Raw genomic sequence first — 18,839 nt, 5'->3', positions numbered from 1 at the left:
ATCAGTCCATGTGTATATAAATTTGTTCACATGTTTACCTAACGATTTCATTTGGAAATTTCTATTTCTGATTATGGAATTAACAAGGGCAAACAGCCTCAATTATAATTATAATTATCAATTAATGTTTTTCCACCGTAATTAAATATATATAATATTATCTTATCTCTGTTGTATATCTATAACTTTTTTTGTCTCCCCGTCAACCCTAATCATGCATGCTCAGCCCCAACATAGAAGTAGTGGACGCGAGCGATATTACTCTATATTCAATCTACATCTTATAACATTTTGCATGTATTTTAAGTTTTATTTTTTTCTGTTTTGGTTTAGTATAATTTACAAATTAAAGCATACCATATACATGGATCTCCAATATGCATGGATTTATTTCATTGTCAATTTTTTTTTAAAATGGCGATAATATCGATGCATGTGTTGCGTCGGGATATAAGTACAACCTTTCCCCCAACTTCTGCCAAGAAACCAATGCATTTGATGGTTAGGATGTGGTAAATTAATTGCGCATCCTGAGTCCGAATCGCATTCTATAGAGGGCCGAAATTGTGAGAGGCCCATCGTTTGGATAGAATGGGCCAAGCAAACTGAGGCTTCATCGAACTTACTTCCTTCGTTTCCCATGCATGTTATCAAACGAACAAATTGGCTGAAGATTATGAACAAGAGGTTTCCCGCTAGCTCTGATGGTAATAAGGTGGTAGTTTGCTCTTTCCTTTAAGCGCCAGTGGAGTTTGAAATCTTCCTAAGTGGCTATAGCAAGTACGTAATCACATGAATCTGCTGAAACCGACGTTGATGACTCGCTTGGACCACTCTCCGAGGATGAATAGGATTAAGTAATAATAAGCTCACTAGTCTGTCTTTTGGCATTGAGTGTTATAGGATTGCAGCACCAATTCTACATATTCTTACATTTATATGAAGTCACTCAAATGAAATATATATACAGTGTCCCCTAATCGTTAGCCCTCTTGGTCCATCCCTGAATATAGACACGCCTCTATTATACTTCCCTCGTTCCTATACATTTGGCAGTAAACCAAACTAATGCTGTGTAAGTGCAAATGAAAATGAATGCATCAGTTTGTGAAATAATGATGTCATTCTTTTTTCTTTTTCTTTTTTTGCTAAGTATCCGATTTGATTCTCTTATATATCTATTACTTTGTAAGCTAATCTCGGTTTCGCCGGATGAATCAATAATCCATGCTCCACATTTGGCCGGAGTCATTTTTTTTCCTTTTTTCATTTGAAAAGAAGGTGACACAAGATTTTGAAGGTAAAAAAAGAAAACATGAATTACAAACGTAAATCACCAAGAAATAGAACACTCCTTAGGCTTGTCGATTACTAGGGTTCCGTTCGTGGACCCGGCCGCAAACCCAACCTTGATATCTTGGCATAAAATCTTTAGCGGCCGCTCCCACACCATCTCGGAATCCAAGTTGTAATGCACCAGCATATTCATCATCAGGCCGAAGTTCACCAACCCGTCCTTCCTCTCCTTGTCGATCTCATCCAACACTGGTCTTTTGGGCTGCGAGCTGTTTATCATCGAGCTCCTTAAGATTATTGTTGTGTTTGCTTTAGCGTCAAGAGAGAGGGGCCCCTCCGCGTTCCATGCCAAGGAGTCCGCGGGATTCTGGTGATATATTGAGCTCTGGAACCGGTCCAGGGAGATCTTGAAGCTGTCACAACGGTTCTCGACGATCACTTTAGCCTCCCAGTTGCCCGTGAGAATGGCATTAGAGATGTTGAAGTTGGTGACTGAGAAAGCGGCCAGGCGGTAGATGGGTTTCTCTGGTCGATTTCGGAATGCGTCAATGATTAACAACGTGGCCGAGAAGACAATGAGGAATATGAAAGCAATGACAACCCCGCGGACGAACCTCGAGCTCACTGACTGGCGAACGGGCTGTGCATGTGCTGGCAAATAATTGGGGTTAGGATAGTATCCTGCATGCGGGTGCGGCGCCATGGGTGGTGCACAGGCATAGTTATGGTAGGGACTATAATTCTCAGGGTATGGGGGAGGAGGGTTGCCTGGCGGGTACCCCATTACGGGCGGGTAACCCATTGCGTGCGGGTGATGGGGTTGGTGGTAGTGATGCGGGGGTTGGTGAGGGTACGGACCGGCCATGGTTGGAGGGGACGACTGCTGGGGATATTGGCCCTCCAAAGATCTTGAAGCTGCCTCGGGTGGTAGATTCGACCCCGGGGAGCTGTTGTGATCCTGTTCTGGGCCTTGTTTCGGTCCCGAGGAGCTGTTCTGATCCTGTTCTGGAATTTGCCTTGTCCCCGAGGAGCTATTCTGATCCTGCTCTGGAACTCTTCTAGATTGATCGGATTCGACTGAAGAAGACGCCATCATCGTCAGTCGGCGGGTAGATCGGATCGACTCTCTCCCTCTCTAAACTGAGATTCAGATAGAGAGGGGAGGAGATGGGAAGGGATGGGAATTGAACCCCGAGAGAGAGAGGTTGACGTCAAATTTGTGAAAAATAGGAGGGGAACAAAAAAATGCATGGAATTAAGAAACAGAGATATTGTTAGGAATTGTTAGAAGTTTTGTCTTACTAATTTAAGTAAGTGACAAGAGAAAGACAAATAGAATGGGTTGTCTCGTCGTATGATCTCGTTTGCTTTAAGGAATCTTTGTCGTTGAAAACAGCATCTCCCAAGAAAAGCTGCCCCCATTAATTAACCTTCGAAAAATTTTCATACGAATCCACTGTACCAATAATCGGTTCAAATAACAAGTTGTAGGTTATGAACTAAGTTTTCATACGAATCCACTGTACCAATAATCGGTTCAAATAACAAGTTGTAGGTAATGAAGTTCACACGGACCAGCACTCCGATCATAAACTAATCGATGCAACCACGGACTAGCATTCCGGTCATAAACCAGTACTTTCATCCTTACCCCCCCAATGTCATCTTATGGTGTTTGATGTTTTGTATTGGTTGGAGTAGGTATAGGTTTAACTAGGAGTATTTGGATCGAGATGCTCACGAGCATCATCGAGCTTCTCTTAATTATACTATTATCAAGTTAAAAAATTGAGCTTGAGCTTAATTGAATCGTAACTTTAACCGCAAACATGTCAAAAAATTATATACTTGATCAAGATCTAGCCAAGTTCTGAGCTCGGCTTTGAAGTTGGTTCAATCGCACTAGCACTCATACTAAGTATAAGCATATATGCTCATTTTAATTAGTAAAAGAGCCTAAAGACGACATACATATCATTTTATGGGCATTATTATCCCTTATTCCAACAAAAGAATGCCGGGAGACGAGGTTACCACCGAGGACAATGATTATTGGAGAAAATCTTAATTAATTACAGACTGAAGCAAATTCAATTGACCGAGCAAACTCGTTTCTAAAAGGATTACCGCTTCGGCTCACTCCATGTCTTGCCCTCAAAGAACTCGTTCAGCATTCGTTCTAGATCCTCGACTGAATACCTGATGTACTTCTGTGGGTTCTTTCCGTTCTCTATGAGCGGCCTATACAAAACAAATAAGAACAAGGGATTAAAAAACCATGACAAATTCGCAACTTGAATAAACGAAGATCTCGGTTGGGAGAAACTTGCCCGCAGCGTTTGATGAACGATCTATAAGCGGGTAAAACAACTTCCGCAACAGCAAGTCTTAGGGATTCACGCAGCTCGCTGTCGGGAACTGTCCATTGGGACTGCCTCTGGTGGAGCTCCTCGAAGTGGACATTGAACGTCTTAAATCTGTCCTTCACCATTGCTCTTGAGAGTCCACCGCTGCCACTTCCGTCTGCCCCAACTCCCTGTACCGTGAGGCACTGCAGAATCTGCAACTCGAAAATTTTACAAGAAGATGATGCTCGATATGAAATTTGAATAGGACCACAACCAACCGATAAGCCTAGTGTTCTTTAACATTTTCAAGCGGTGCGAAGAGCCTGGGCTCAAATCTCTGCCGTTGTTCATTTGCCTACCATTTAATTAAGATTTCATGCAGTGAGCTATCGTAAAAAAATGATATATAAATAAGACCCAAAGGCGATTAACTAACTGTATCGGAGGCGGCTGACAAGGTAATGAAGATGTAACCCCAGAGCTCTTAAGCATGTGAAAATGTCAACGGACTATTAACAAATGATTTAAGAGCTTAAAACTAGTCGGATGGAAACATAATAATACCTTCGCCCAAGAAATCCTTTTGTACTGATTTGCGTGTTGCTGTACAATTCTCCGGTGGATTTGCACCCAGTCATCCCCGAGTAAGTCCTTTGCCTCAGACCTGTGTGAAGTTGGGGTTTTTCAGACAGGGCTATGATCCAAAGGCTTATTTTTACTGGGTTGAGGAACCATCCTACCTCCTTACGGATCTCACAATATAGTGAATGTTATTCATGAGGAACAACTGGGTCAAGGCAGGATCTTTGTATTGCTTAGACTTCCCGTCGAGGTTATTCTGAAGAGCGGTCATGATTCTTGTAGTTAGAGAGGCCAATTGAGCCTCGGGCTCGTTGTCATCAAACTCCTGAAAAAGTTGCTTCAGTGTTGACTGATAGCTGCACGAGCATTTAATGCCCAAAACAATAAGAGACGAGCAAAATGAATGGTCGTCGTCCCGAATATTAGAGAAAGCAAAAGAAGAGAAAGAAAAAGCGAGAACAACTCACTCAAATAAGAATTTTACGTAATTTATCACGTAGCTGGTTAGAGGATGAACAGTTCCATCGAGAACGGAAGTTTTTGTGGCATCTTTCTCGACTGCTTCCTCAAAATCACCAAAAGTCTCTTGGGCCGTCTGAGCAAGCCGCTTAGTCAAATTTAAAGCCGAGTCCCGCATTTCAGTGCAATATTTGGAAGCAAAAAGTGTAGCAATCTGCCACCACAGAACAATGTCAGCATCAAATTTTTTTTTAAAAAAATGAGAAGATAGGTCCAAGGAAAACGGGGATGGATTATGGACTGGAAGGGCGTCATATGTAAATATTTACTGAAATATTCATATGCTTCTTTGCTATTGGATCAATGAACTGTTCCTAAAATTTCTAGAGAACGGTCAAGAGAGGGCAATGTGGTCCTAAACTGCCCTTCTGGTTCGAATAGCAATGCATATCATATGTTGAGAGGTAATTATATTCGATACCTCTGGCTGCAGTTCTCTCATTATCTCATACATGTCCAAGAGCACAAATAACTTTTCAGGCGACCTTTTACTCTTAGCGATGGCCTCCCCAAAACTGAGGAGAACGGCAACAGAATTCATAGTTACATCAGCAAAGCATTGTTCTCTTAGCGAATCCGAGCCATCAAATATCTGATCACAGATTTTCTTTTCCGCGGCAAAAAGAAGCTTGACCTGTTTCAAGTGAAATAAACATTATTCAGCAAAAAAAGAAAAAAAAGTGAAATAAACAAAATTATGGCCAAAAATATTCTTGGAGTTTATTATTGAGCAGAAGTGACTTGTGAGTACATACAGCAATGCGCATATAATGAATCCAATTTCCAATTTTAGCCTCTAAAACCTCCCATTGCATTCTCTGTACGTCATCTTTGTTGAGCTTCTCTACGCCTAGCTTCCGGAGACTCTGCTCCACAACTGAAGCACGAATATCCCTTGCATAGGGTAAACAAAACATTACATAATGTAATCAGTAATGAACAAGAAACAAATACCCTTTCATCTACTTCTGTATGTGATTGTGCTAAAAACTGAAGGCATGTTGATGAATGACTGAAGCTAAAAGAGAAATACAAGATATACAGGCGAAGGTTATCCCATATTCATTTTAGGTAGAATAAACAGATTTTAACTCAACTCATTACATAAAGTTCGCCATAATATATGCAGCCGGAGGTTTCATTCAATAAAAACGAAGAAAATGAGAATCACCCGTAGATCCTGAAGAGCTGCTGCTGGTGCCCTGCTTGAATCATCTGTTGAATCAAATCGTGCAACAATGGGAGGACCCTTGGTGGCATAAGAGTTGGAAGGGTGTAAACTGCTTTTTCTAAGCTTTTAGCGTCTTGCTCGGATTGATTCTTTCCCCTAGAATCATCTTGATTTCCAGATGACGCTGATGATGGCCGTAAATTGTTGGGAAGGCAATCGAAAAGACGATCAGGTTCGACAGGCTTGCTGAAGATGAAGGAAAAGAAGATAATGGAGGAAAGTAAAAGTACGTCACCATCAAACTCCCCTTTGGTGCATTCACGAACAGAAAGTACTCCTCCAATGAAAGTAAAGCAGTGAGCTAGAACCAGTAGACGGTGAACCTGTGATTTGTCAAAATCTGTCTGAACTCGTCTTCTAGCTTCGATATAGCTTTGGCAAGTAGGCTGTTCGCGTGGTTGAGCACTCCATGACTGCTCTTAAAGCCCTTGTTGCTGCTGAAGAATTGGATGTTGCTTCTCAACTGATCAATCGCTTCCAGGTAGCTCTCTAAGTCCTCGTGCGGCCCCCTCAGTATTTTCGCTTCCGCCTAAATACATAGTCATCCAACCGAATCATAACCCAATACAAACTTTCGAAGGGGGGAAAAAGAAGATGCCTTTTTTCGTCAGGGCTGCTGAAACACTGAGACCAATAAATGGAAATTGTACCCCTTCCACATCACAAAAGGTTGATCTAACTGTCATCCATAAGGGCTTATATTGTTCCTCGATGAGGACCGGAGGAGCATCTGATCGGTAAACATGAACCATCGGCCCCAAAGATTGCCATTTCCATTTTCGGGCAATCTGTTATAATGTACACTGGGGATGCAATTTAATAAACCAGCGGTATCATATTGATACTAATTAAAAACTTTCAAAGATGTCAACTTTCGGAATTGCTGCAGTTTCACACTCCTCTATATAATTAAGCACATCACTCCTAATAAGGCCGAATACGAAGATGCTCCGATCAGGAGATTGCAGGTTCAAAGTGGAACAGAATAATGAATCAACTCATAGCATAATTGGAACAGAGAAACCGACCTTGCGAGTGAGATCGTACTGCACCAGAACATCCTCTGCGACCTTCAGCGTCTTGTCGATGTTCTCATGGGCCCTCCTAATGGAGTGCGTCCGTATCTGACATAGAAAACCAGAGGACGGCACAAATCAGTCAACCTAGTCTAATGCATTGGCGTTTAATTCCATCACCACGGGCTTAAATCACGTTAGAAGGTTTCAGGTCAGCTAATCGGTGCTTAGATCAGAGTCGGGGAAGAGTGTGGGGACCTGAGTTGGGCGCATGGCTGTCTCGAGGGCGGAGAGGCGGTGGTCGAAGGAGCCGAGGATGGAGACCATGCTGTCGGTGATGGTCTGGCTCTTATGCAGCGACTCTCTTATGAATGCAGCTCTCTCCTTGAGGCTCTCCATCGTCTGGGGAACCCCCATTGTTCTCTATCCAAGAGAAGCTTCCTAGTTCCTCCTCGATCACGAGCACAGACGAGGTGAATGAGGGAGTTACACGGGGAAAGACGGCAAGGAAGCGAAGTCTGAGTTCTGATTTGCCTTCAATGGCTCTCGTCTCCGTAGAAAGTCTGCGATTTTCTGGCGAGGCGAGTTCTCTTGGCGTCCGCCATGAAAACTTTGCATGCAGGACAGCGGGAGAGGTTGATTCACCAGCAGGTAAGAGAAGACGAGAGGAGGTTGACGGACAGGGCCCACTGCCACGTGGATGGAGTGGGACCCGTTCTTCCGTCTTTCCCCTTATGCTCGCGCCACGACTGCCACGTCAATGGAGCGCGGGGACCACAATACAGCCCTTCTAATTTAATTTTTTTCGGTAGAAAAGCCTTCCTAATTATTTGCTTCGGTTCCGCCGGAAAATACATACATTATATATTTGCTTGGGAAAAACAAAATCTACTTTTTCCTTTTCCTAATTAATTCTTCTTTTTTTTGAAAACTTTTCATAATTAACTTGAGGGAACCCCGCATTGTGAGGGAATAGATGGATAAAGTATTTATTGAATGGCTTTATCTTGTGTTTTGAGGAGGGAATATGTTACTTTTGCTCTGGATATCGAATTTTATTATGTTTCGATGACTAGGGAAATTCGTGCATTTATTTTGTGAATTCAATCATGTCCATTTTATTTTTCTATGCAATGAATAATATGAAAAGATGAATATGTATCATCGGGATAGTGAAGTAAATTAAAAAAGAAATGGTGGCAACAATAAAAATCATGCACGCGGTGAAGGCACATCGAACTTTCGTAAACTAAAGGAAGTGAAGGGACAACTTAGTGGCAGCAATAATAGAAAGAAATGCACGCGGTGAAGGTATATCAAACTTTGGTAAAATAAAGTAAGTGAAGAGACAAATTAATCAGAAATTAAGGGTATTCGAATGAGCTAATTCTAATAACCAACGACATTAAATGAGGAACCTCAGGTTTTCAAATTGAGTAATGATTATATATTATATATAGATTTGGGTCTCAATATTCTTGTTTGCTCTAGAATGTTTTTCATGTATAATTTTAAGAGGAGAGATTCATATGTTAACAATGATAAATTAAAAAGACTTTTTCTTCGGTAGGATTCAAGATACGAGAGTATATACATTGATTCTCAACTTTTGGATTATAAGAAAAAGATTCTCGATTTTTCCTTTATTTGCCTCCATATCTTATTTCGATTTTTTGTCACCTCTATTTTTACTAAACATAGACTCATAGTCTCCAAATATACCCCGCAGCATATTTGGATCCCAAAATATACTAACATATAGAGCGTAGAAATCTTAATCTATACGTGGAGAAAAGAATATGTTGATAATTATGTGGCATTTATAGGAAAAATAGAGATTTGGTCCACCTTCATTTTTCTTTTAAGAAACAATATAAATATTTTTCCTTTCTTTATTTTTCGTTCTTTGCATGCAAAGATTATGTCTATAATATAAATAGTAGAAACAGAGTATGGACTTGTGTGATTGTAAACTACGTAATTAAACACTCATCTGATTGAGTTCTAATATTGACGAAGAAAACTGCAACGAGGTCTAATGTCATTTTCGGGCTGAAAGCAATGCGAGTCCTTTTGCTTCGAGGACAAGAAGACTTCGAGGTCGAGGATGTTTGAGGAAATGTCACGTCTGTCTATAGTATTATTTCCTCACTGTTCCTCCAGCAGACATGACATGACATGACATGACATGACATGACATCTCCTTTGGCGTTCTTCCTCTGTTAAAAGGAAAGAAGCCAATACTGATGGGGCAATTTCCATTCCATGTTTGGACAATTTCTTGCAGGAAGAATTGGGAATCTAAACCATGGGAATGATAAGCTTCTAAAACATGGGATCGGCACGAATCTTGCCCGTCGACTGAGTTTTGCTTCACTGACGACTGGCGAGAATGTATGACTGAAATATGCAGATGGAATCATGGGGAAAGGAAGTTCCGTTAATTGATCATTGTTTAATTTCCTATCTACAACCACACCATCTTAGCACCGATTGCATTTCGCAGAAAAGGAATAAAAGAAGAAGAAAAAAGAATCATCTTCCCTTTTACCGAGCATCGGTGGAGGTGAAGGAATCTGCGAATCCCGTAGGCCTTGCGGGGATGCTCCCCTTGCTGTCGTCGAGGTCCATATAGCTCAGGTCCTTTCCTTCCGCCTCTTGCCAGTCCTTCACCATCTGATTTAGCGGGAGGCTGTAGTCGATCCCCGAGTACTCCTCCGTCTCATCGTCGATCGGCTTCCACTTCTCGACGAGCGGCGCCAGCACGTTCACGGCATGGCTCATGTCGGGCCGCTGTCCTGGCTCCCTCGCTGTGCAGTGGCCAGCGAGCTCTGAGATCGTGGCAATGCTCTCGAACGTCTCCTCCTTCCTATCGAGAACGGGGTCGATTGCAGCCATGAGCTTCTCCTTGTTGGACTTTATGTTCCAGAAGTAGCCCACCAAGTACTGGGTCTCCTCTGACCTCTCCTCATCCAGGGCCATAAGCCCGGTCAGTAGCTCCATCAATACAACCCCAAAGCTGAACACGTCCGCCTTGGTCGTGATTTTGCCAGTGACTGCACATGAAAGAGAGAAGGTATCAAAGCATACTATATCAAGCATCAAGGGATGCGCCTCCGGTACCAAAATGCAAAGAGCTACATCCATTTGAGCATATCTATACTTGGAACATTCCGTGATACATGCATTCTTTTTGGCAGCGATATGCAATTGGTAATCTCAATGCGACAAGCAAAGGTTTCATCAAATTAGCAAAAGTTCACTAATGGTGTTGTAGTCCACAATTATTGAGCTCAGTGCAAATCTGGTGGAACAGCTTCTTTTAATTCGTAAACTCGAGCAAAAGGCCTTCAAAGCTTACCCGCATATTCTGGTGCAAGATATCCAAAAGTCCCAGCAAGCCTCGTGACAACCGACTTTTCCCCGTCTGGTGCAAGTTTCACGAGCCCAAAGTCAGAGACCTTTGCCTTAAAATCATCACCGAGCAAGATATTCGAGGACTTGAGATCCCTGTGGATAAAGCTCTGGTGCGCAAGACTATGAAGGTATTCCATTCCTCGAGCAACATCCAAAGCAATGTTCAGCCTCCTCTTCCATGAGAGGGGCTCCAGCTTCAGGGTCTTCCAATGAAAGAGGTGCTTGCTGAGAGCGCCCTGGGGCATATACTCGTACACGAGAATCCGCTCATTCCCTTCTGTGGAGTATCCTAAGAGGGACACTAGATGCCGGTGCCTGACCTTTGAGAGAACTGCGATCTCAGCCTGAAATTCATCCAGTGCTTTGTTGCTTATCACACCTGCCTCCATTCTCTTCACTGCGATTTTCGTTCCATCATCGAGTTCCCCTTTGTAGACTACACCAAATCCTCCTCGGCCTAGCTCGTTATCGGGAGCAAAGTTCTTAGTCACATTCCTCAGCACTTGGACCGATATCACAAGGTTGCCAGCCTCAATCACATGGGCCTCCCTACGTCCACTGCTGTTCCTGCTCTGAGACCCGCTCCCCGTGAGCGAGGTGCTTCCATACGTGTTGCTAGCAACAGCAATCTTGACTATGTTGTCGGGATCAGATGGGTCCCGAGGGTAGACTACAAGGGAGTTTGGGGCTTGCGAGGCTGCTTCTTTCCTCTTCTTGCAGAAGAAGTAGAGAGGAACGGCGAGGAATATCAGGACTGCAAGACTTGCAACAGGGGCAACAATAGCAACTAGGATGGGTTTGAGTTTCTTTGGCTTGCTGGATCCAGTGGTTGAACCTGAAGTGGTGGAGCCAGAGCCTTTTGTGGGGGATGAGGATGAGCCACCTCCAGTCGGGGAGCCTGAGCCACTCGGTGAAGTGCTGCTCTGAGGCGATGCAGCGGGTACAGACTTGCCATCACCATTCACTGGATTACCGTTTATCATGAGCTTCACAGAGGTACTAAACTTCGGCAAAGGCGGTAAAATGTCATTGTTGCTCAGATCCAAGTAAGTCAGGGACTTTAAAGAAGTCCAGCTTGCGGGAATTGAACCAGTTAAATTGTTCGATGAGAGTCGAATTGAGGACAGATCCGCCAGGTCCGCGACCGAGGGACTCAACGTACCACTAAGGTTGTTCTTGGGCAGATTTATCATCGAAACTTTTCCATTGCTGCCGCAACCCACACCGAGCCATGGCCCCTTGCAAGGATCGTTTCCCTCCCAAGAATTCAGGAGCCTTGAGGGGTAATTCACCCCATCGAGGAACCCGATCAAGGCCATAACTTGAGGGTTGCAGGGCACCCCGGGGGAGGGCAAACAGAAGAAGTTCGCAGCACAGCTCGAGTTACCTGCTTTGAACTTTGGGGTCGGGCCCATCAAGTGGTTATTGTTCAAGTTTAGACTGTCTAGCTCCATATTCACCAAACTATCAGGAACCACGCCGACGAGCTGATTACCGTTCATATTGAGGTCCTTTAGTGAGACCAAGTCGCCAATGTTGCTGGGGATCGGCCCCGAGAAGCTGTTCCCGTGGAGCCAGAGGCTCCTAAGGTTCCCCATCGAGGCAACAACCGTGATCGGGCCAGTCATCCCGCCACCTACCTGATTATTCAGCCAGAGAATCTCCAGGCTCGAGTTCGCGAAACTCGACGGAATTTGGCCAGACAGAGAGTTCCCAGCCAACATCAGGACAGAGAGGGAGGCCATGCTCCCGAGATAATCCGGCAGAGGACCCGCCAAGTTGCACTGGTTGCAGGTGAGGTTCATCAGCTGTGCCGAGTTCCGCAAGTCGTCGGGGAACATCCACCCGGCGGTGGAATTCAAGGCATTCCCGTCGAGGGCCAGGAACTGCAAGCTGTCGAGGCCCGTGAAGAAATCCGAGGGGATGGAATTGAAGCTGTTGTAGTCGAGGTAGGCCTTCTGCAGTGCCGAGAGGCCGCTGAAGGACGGGATGGGTCCGGTGAAGCTGTTCTTCTGGAGGCCGAGGTCAGTGAGGGCGTTGAGCTGGTTGAGGCTCGAGGGCAGCGGGCCCTTGAGGCCGAGGTTCTGCACCTGAATCTGGGAAACCCTAGTGCCACTGCAGAAGACGTGCTTCCAGCGGGACCCACATGGGTCATTGTCGCCGTCCGGCCACTGCAGCAGCTCCGGGTTGCTCAGCCCGTCCCGGAACTGCTTCAGCACAGCCAGGTCTTTCGGGTCCGTAGCTGAAAAAGCCACCGAGACCACCCCAAGAAAGAGGCCAACAAGAATCATCGTCCGACGACCATGAGCGTGAGCCGCCATTGAATATCTACAGAGGAGCCCGTCCAAGCTCACGGCTTCGGCAGCTGAGCATTGGGAAGAAGAGGAGGAGAGTTACAGAGAGTGAAGTGAGCTGCTGCTGATTTGCTTTCCGCCAAATCTCAAGAAAGGAGGATCCATCAAAGGAAAGAAGAGTTCAAGAAGAGGAATGTACAGATGAAACAATAATCTTTCGGGCAACCAAGAAAAGGGAAAGGCAGGAGGAATGTGGAACGGAATCAGCTGTAAGGCCTTAAAGATTCCATTTTTATGTAACTCCTCTGCCTTATTTTTCCTTCTAAATCCCAAAATCTAATCTTGGATTGAGGAAAGTGAGCTTTTATGCAATATACAAGAAAGCCCCTCTGTCTCTGTCTCTGTCTCTGTCTCTCTATTTTTTTTTTTTTTAAAGGTTCTGTCTCTCTATTTCTCTCTCTCTCTCTCTCTTTCCGTTATCATCACTGCCTATCTGGCTATGGCGATGCCCTCTGCCCTCTTCTCACGGGTCGGAATCTGTAGAGGGATAGTAATGTCATTTCACCGCTGATGTTGGACTCGCCGTCGCCGCAGAGAGGCGGAGTGAAAATATCATCCCTCTCTACTGCTCCTTCATTAACCTATTTAATGGAGAAGACAATTAATGGGCAATTAATATTTTGTAATTGTCAATGACTTTACCTATCAGCATAAGCAAGGACGATGAAATTTTATTTATTTATTTATTTATTTATACCTACAGGGAAAGATAGACCATGGAATTTGCTTTTGTCCTATTGAAATTATAAATCGGATCAAATATTATAATATTTTCGATTGTAATATTTAGTCTTTAGAAGTAGCACGAATTGCGACTAATTTAATTCGAATATGATCAACTACTTAAGAGGATAAATCCCTCTCAACATGAATTTACTCCCTTAAGGGTAAACTAAATATTTGATAATATTTAAATTTGATAATATTTGATTTGATGCAGACAAGCATAAATAATATATAGATATATGAGAATTAATTTTTGTAAAATTTAATTTTCTGGAAAATGCTATAAATTTACTTATATCAACACTCTCAAATTTACTAATATATATATATATATATATATATATTTTCCTTTTTGTTTCTAGTTTGGGTTCTATTTTCGTTAGAAGTAATTAGTTTATTGAAAAAGGTTTTTGTTGGCCTTTGCTAATTATTCTGTTTTAGAACCTTCATCATCATTTTACTAAATCGGCCTAATACTCGATAAAAAAATAAAATAAAATAAAATAAATCGGCCTAACAATACGTCGGAGGCTATCAGATTCGGTAAAAACATTAAAAGTAGCCCTTGCCATAAATAATCTCTGAGGCACTTCGCTTCCACGCATTGATTGCTAAGAGCAAACGAGCTTTCTTCCGTTTCAATAAACTTCAGATGCATTAATTTTTCAACGAGGCACAACCACGTATAGAAGCCTTACGCCACAGGCATTTATGTATTTTCGACCACCAGGTTTCGAACGCATAGGCAACATCATACAGTATCATAAGTCAATTCTGTTAACACTGCATATTGTATGGAGTATGTCCCGACATACAATACGCAGTTTATTATGAATACGTGAATTTCAAACTTCTTCCGTCGCACCTTAATCAAATGTTCGGTTGACGGAGAATATGATGTTAGCCGGCAAGAACATCTTCTCTTTTTTTTTTTTCATTTTCTCTATTAAGTTTTTTTTTTTGGGTACTTACGATATTGGTGGGGAGTCCAAATTAGAGGGATGAAGCAAGATAGCTAGCTAGATGAGCCATGGATGCATGCATGGCGCTTCTTGGGACGTGCATGAGAAAGGAGACGACTTCGACGCATCTCCCCGGCAACAAAACGTGCCGTAAAGTCTCGTCTGATGATATGATGACAATATTGAAGAGGATTATATATATATACATGGACAAAAGTTTTTCCTCATTTATTAAGAAAAATCAATTATATTGTGAATAAAATTCATTCTCCTCTCGTTTTCTTTTTCATAAATATATAATTACTTAATTGTCATTGTAAACTATCAATTTCTTTTTTCTTTTTTTTCTTCATTTTAATTTTTTTAAAGAAAATTCGCATTAATGCTTCTCGTTAAATAACGAGAATATAATAAATAAACAAATATTTCTAAAGTTCTCAAACAGGGTTGGTAAATAATTATTTTTTTCCTTCCTTCTTGAATAACAATTAAACAACTGTCGTTGAAAAAATTGTGCTTCACTTCTGCTCATAAGGTTGTTTAAAAATTCAGAGCAACTAGCCATTTGGCACGCGCGTTACGCGAAAGTGTGATTCGTTGTAGGAATTTTGATAATTTATTATACATAGTCTTTAAAAATATTGATTAATTTATAATTGTATAATTAACATTTTGATAATCATCAAAATAATGATGAATAAAGAATATTAAATTTATCATATTAGATTTGCTCCGTTAAATACTTTAATTACATAAAAAACTATATTATTCACTTAAAAAGCATTAATTTATATATTTTATAAATAAGATTAGTAAAATCACATTAATAAAATTATTTTAACTAATTAATACCTTTTAGTTTTTTTAAAACTCTTAATTGTCAATGCCGAAATTGTAGAAAATATTTTATATCCTTTATAAAATAATAAGTTACTTATAAAACTTAAATATTTCGACTCTGACTAAATTTAATAAAAAGAGAGACTAAATTCATTCCATTCATTTCGCGAACTTTTAAATAAATAAATTCTTTTAGCATCATTTTTAATTTCTAAGTATATTTAATATTAACGTAGAACTTGCAATAGTTTTTTAATATTCCAAACCTCCTTACAATTTCAATTATGTAAATAATTACTTGTGTGAAAAATTTTAGAAAAATATTTCCTTGCCCTTTTAAACTAAAAAATCTTATTACAATTTCAACTTTTAAGAATATAATTAAGTATTTGTAGAATTGAAAATTGGAAAAGAAAATGACTTTAATTAATAAAATTCCAAAAGATATATTTATTACCAAATGGTACGAACTCTTAAATCAATTTACTTGTATTATTTATTTATTTTTTAAGTGTATTTAACATTGGTATAGAAATTTTTAAAAATTCATAGATATTCTAGTGGACATAGTTTTACTTGTTAAACCGAGTATTGGAAAATGAAAATAATTTTAGTAAATTGAATAGATATAAATATATTATTCCTATGAATCAATTTATTTACTTGTGCATCAATTATTAATGTATTAAAGAGAGTATAAAATATTAGTGAATTTTGAGTAAATAGAGAGTTAAGGGTTTGACAGATGGTATCGCCTTATTAATTTTAGAACGACACATGGCTCACTCTCGTCAAACATGCTTTTTCATTTCGTTATTGTATATTGTATATGGATATAGGTAGATTTAATGAAGTCTGCCTTCAAGATTTGTAATTCTTGCCTAGAGCAAATATAATAATGGGCAATATTTTAGATTAAGTTGGAAAAGAGATAATATTCTCTCCCTCTCTCTTTTAACATTCTCAACCTATTTCTTTTCCTGGTGAAAATTCTCAACCTCTTTCGCATATATCAATTTTCACTCGAGTACATGCATATACAGATCCGGATCACAAAGTATTTTCAGTGGGATTCCACCTATGTGTTAGTCCAACGATAATCTTATTTAATTATTTCTTAATTGCCAATGGAAACACTTTCTTCTTCTCTTTTCTTTTTCCCTGTTTAACTTTTTCATTCTATCTTGCCTCTATGCCATTAGTGGATGCGTATCAGATACTCTTCATCTAAATTAACACTGAACAAAGTTGGGCATGTATTATATTTACATAAAATGCTCCCACGTATAAAATGGTGATTAGTGAGGATTCAAGCAAAAAAAAAAATTAAAAGGAAGAATTATAAATAGAAAATTTAAAGAAAGGGGTAAAAGAAAGCATATCCAGATTCACTGCTTGACTTGGATGATAAATACGAATCAAGGAGTGGATCAATTGAGAGAGAAAGGATGCGAAGAGTGAGAGGGACGCGTCCTATGACTAAATATTCACTAAAATTGAAAGTTGCACTATATCTGAAAAATTTTAAGAAAAATTGCACCATAGCTAAATCATATTTTTGGATATTCGATTTTTGATTTAATTTCGGTATTGTTTTTTTGAATAATTTTGAGGATCCTAGTTCTGGTCCTTAAGTAGTGGAACATAAAAATGGGGCACATGAGGTCTATAAAGATAGTTTCCTCTATTATCTTTTGAGTCCACAGACGATGGAACAATTTCCTTGTCAAAATCAAAGGTCCCTAAGCATTGAATCGCCCAAAATAGAAATTACATTATATATATATACATATAAACAAGAAAAAGCTATATATCCGTGTTCCAATTGTACTGGTCGTCGGGTGGAAGAGGGAGTAGAAAAAAACCTTGAATTCGTGAATTGAATCCGGACCCGGTCTTATACTCACCGCTTCCTACTTAAATTAAAATTGATCGCGTCTCTTTCATCCTAACGTTAGATTTGTCAAATTAACTGGTGGACTCATTGGAATAATCGGCCTGTGCAGATCCATACATCAACAAATAAAATCCAGCCACAAGCGCATGCGTGACATTAAGTTCAATTCCACATGGACTCCATCATCAAACCCCAATTTCTTAATCAAAATAGAGCCGATAATTACCATTTCAAATCAAGTAGAGATAACAAGACACGTAATTTATGGGTTTAATTGATTGTGGACTTTTCTTTGATGGGAAAATTGGGGATTAAATATCATTCTGTGTGGAAGGTGCAGTCGATTTTGTCGGTGGAGAAATATTGGAGTAATCAATCAATTTGCTTTCTCAATCAACTTACTTAACTGGCGGGATGTTACAAGATTAGGTCGAGGAGGTCCATGTTCTCTGTTGAGTCAAATGGCGGAAAATCAAAATTCAATACCGAACATAGGAAAGTGATTCAATGCGTATTCCAGGCAAATATGATCGACGATGATAGGATTATACAAACAGAAAAAGTACAGGTATACGGGGACGACGAGTTTTTTTTTTAATCTTTTTTTCACTGGTATTAACAACCCCTTTTTTTTTATTATATAAATTCATCTAATTATAAGGACTATTGGACCAATGATTAGTGTCCCACTAGCACCGCAAGTGATGTCGGGACCCCTCCATTTTTTGATTAATAGAAATGTAATTTAATGATAAATAAGAAAGTTTTGATTATTCTAACAAAGATTTTGTTTCTCCTGATTAATTGATTGATTGATTGAGATTATATTGTGTGGCGGTGCAAAAGGCGGGATTTGATTGGATCGACAAAGGCACCGAGACAAGATCAGGTCCCATATCTTAACGTGGGAGCTTTTGTCCGTAGCCGGAGGGAAGGGGATGGAGAAACCTCAGTCCACAAGAGTCAAACAAGCTCGATGGATGGAATGGACCCTCTTCTCACTTTCATAATGCTATACACACACATATAATATTTTCTATAAAGTATTGAAATAATTTAGTGAGTAATATATATATATAAATATATATATATGTAATGAAAATGTTTTTCCCAAATCCCAAAGATTGACGTGCTGTTATGATCAAAGTTTTTTTTTTTTTTTTTTAAATATCCTTTTACGCATGTGATTGTTTGTTCTTTACTGTCGGGAGAATTCGGTAGTAGCTATGTCGTGTATGGTGCGGGTCCTTCTCGGGGGATTATTTGACATAGCCTGAGTTCGCATCAAAAGAAATTAGACAAAGAGCTTCAACGAAAAAGACTAATTTCGATTAAACTAAATTATCGATGACGAAACTAGAACAATGACACGTATCATTATCAATTAGTTCAAATTAAAAATTGAAAACCACACATACATGTTGAGAAAGTAGTCTCGATATGAAGTAAATATATACATCATTATTTTTCATGCTTCCGCACTCTCTCTATCTCACCGTTCCCATCATCGAATATCCACATTATTTTGGATATGGATTTCTACTTTTTTTTTTATGAATAAAAAGCCTAGATTGAGAATTAAGTCTAAAGTTCACTGGATCAAGTATTATGAGCCGGTCACCGTCATCCTATAATACACATACATAGTAGT

At 40.3% G+C, this 18,839-nt stretch overlaps 3 protein-coding genes across 3 annotated transcripts; all 3 read right to left on the bottom strand.

The window, feature by feature from the left end:
* Positions 1-1,109: 1,109 nt before the first annotated feature.
* On the bottom strand, positions 1,110-2,449 carry LOC116208807. Its single transcript, XM_031542366.1, has one exon. It carries the CDS (start codon positions 2,390-2,392, stop codon positions 1,334-1,336), a length of 1,059 nt encoding a protein of 352 aa, XP_031398226.1. The 5' UTR covers positions 2,393-2,449; the 3' UTR covers positions 1,110-1,333.
* A 762-nt stretch (positions 2,450-3,211) lies between these two features.
* LOC116207072 (exocyst complex component EXO70A1) lies at positions 3,212-7,642 on the bottom strand. The gene is made up of 11 exons (XM_031539932.1): positions 7,251-7,642; positions 7,005-7,100; positions 6,300-6,505; positions 5,917-6,162; positions 5,501-5,639; positions 5,167-5,379; positions 4,694-4,899; positions 4,385-4,582; positions 4,209-4,308; positions 3,627-3,856; positions 3,212-3,537 (listed from the first exon to the last, which is right to left on the bottom strand). Exons 1-11 carry the CDS (start codon positions 7,407-7,409, stop codon positions 3,420-3,422), a joined length of 1,911 nt encoding a protein of 636 aa, XP_031395792.1. The 5' UTR covers positions 7,410-7,642; the 3' UTR covers positions 3,212-3,419.
* A 1,769-nt stretch (positions 7,643-9,411) lies between these two features.
* On the bottom strand, positions 9,412-13,125 carry LOC116207071 (receptor protein kinase TMK1-like). The gene is made up of 2 exons (XM_031539931.1): positions 10,354-13,125; positions 9,412-10,048 (listed from the first exon to the last, which is right to left on the bottom strand). The coding sequence occupies exons 1-2, from the start codon at positions 12,728-12,730 to the stop codon at positions 9,540-9,542; spliced, it is 2,886 nt and encodes a 961-aa protein (XP_031395791.1). The 5' UTR covers positions 12,731-13,125; the 3' UTR covers positions 9,412-9,539.
* Between the last annotated feature and the right edge of the window lie 5,714 nt (positions 13,126-18,839).

The sequence above is a fragment of the Punica granatum genome, chromosome 5 (genome assembly GCF_007655135.1).
Source record: "Punica granatum isolate Tunisia-2019 chromosome 5, ASM765513v2, whole genome shotgun sequence".
Lineage (NCBI taxonomy): Eukaryota > Viridiplantae > Streptophyta > Magnoliopsida > Myrtales > Lythraceae > Punica > Punica granatum.
The sequence above is the reverse complement of the archived record's forward strand: the minus strand, read 5'-3'. Positions and strand labels throughout refer to the sequence as shown.

Coding starts and splice junctions, on each gene's coding strand:
- LOC116207071 (XM_031539931.1), bottom strand. CDS start 12,730: ATGGCGGCTCACGCTCATGGTCGTCGGACGATGATTCTTGTTGGCCTC. Junction 10,049..10,353: donor TCTTGCACCAGAATATGCGG/GTAAGCTTTGAA, acceptor TTTCATGTGCAG/TCACTGGCAAAATCACGACC.
- LOC116207072 (XM_031539932.1), bottom strand. CDS start 7,409: ATGGGGGTTCCCCAGACGATGGAGAGCCTCAAGGAGAGAGCTGCATTC. Junction 5,380..5,500: donor TTCATTATATGCGCATTGCT/GTATGTACTCAC, acceptor CACTTGAAACAG/GTCAAGCTTCTTTTTGCCGC. Junction 4,900..5,166: donor TGAGAGAACTGCAGCCAGAG/GTATCGAATATA, acceptor CTGTGGTGGCAG/ATTGCTACACTTTTTGCTTC.
- LOC116208807 (XM_031542366.1), bottom strand. CDS start 2,392: ATGATGGCGTCTTCTTCAGTCGAATCCGATCAATCTAGAAGAGTTCCA.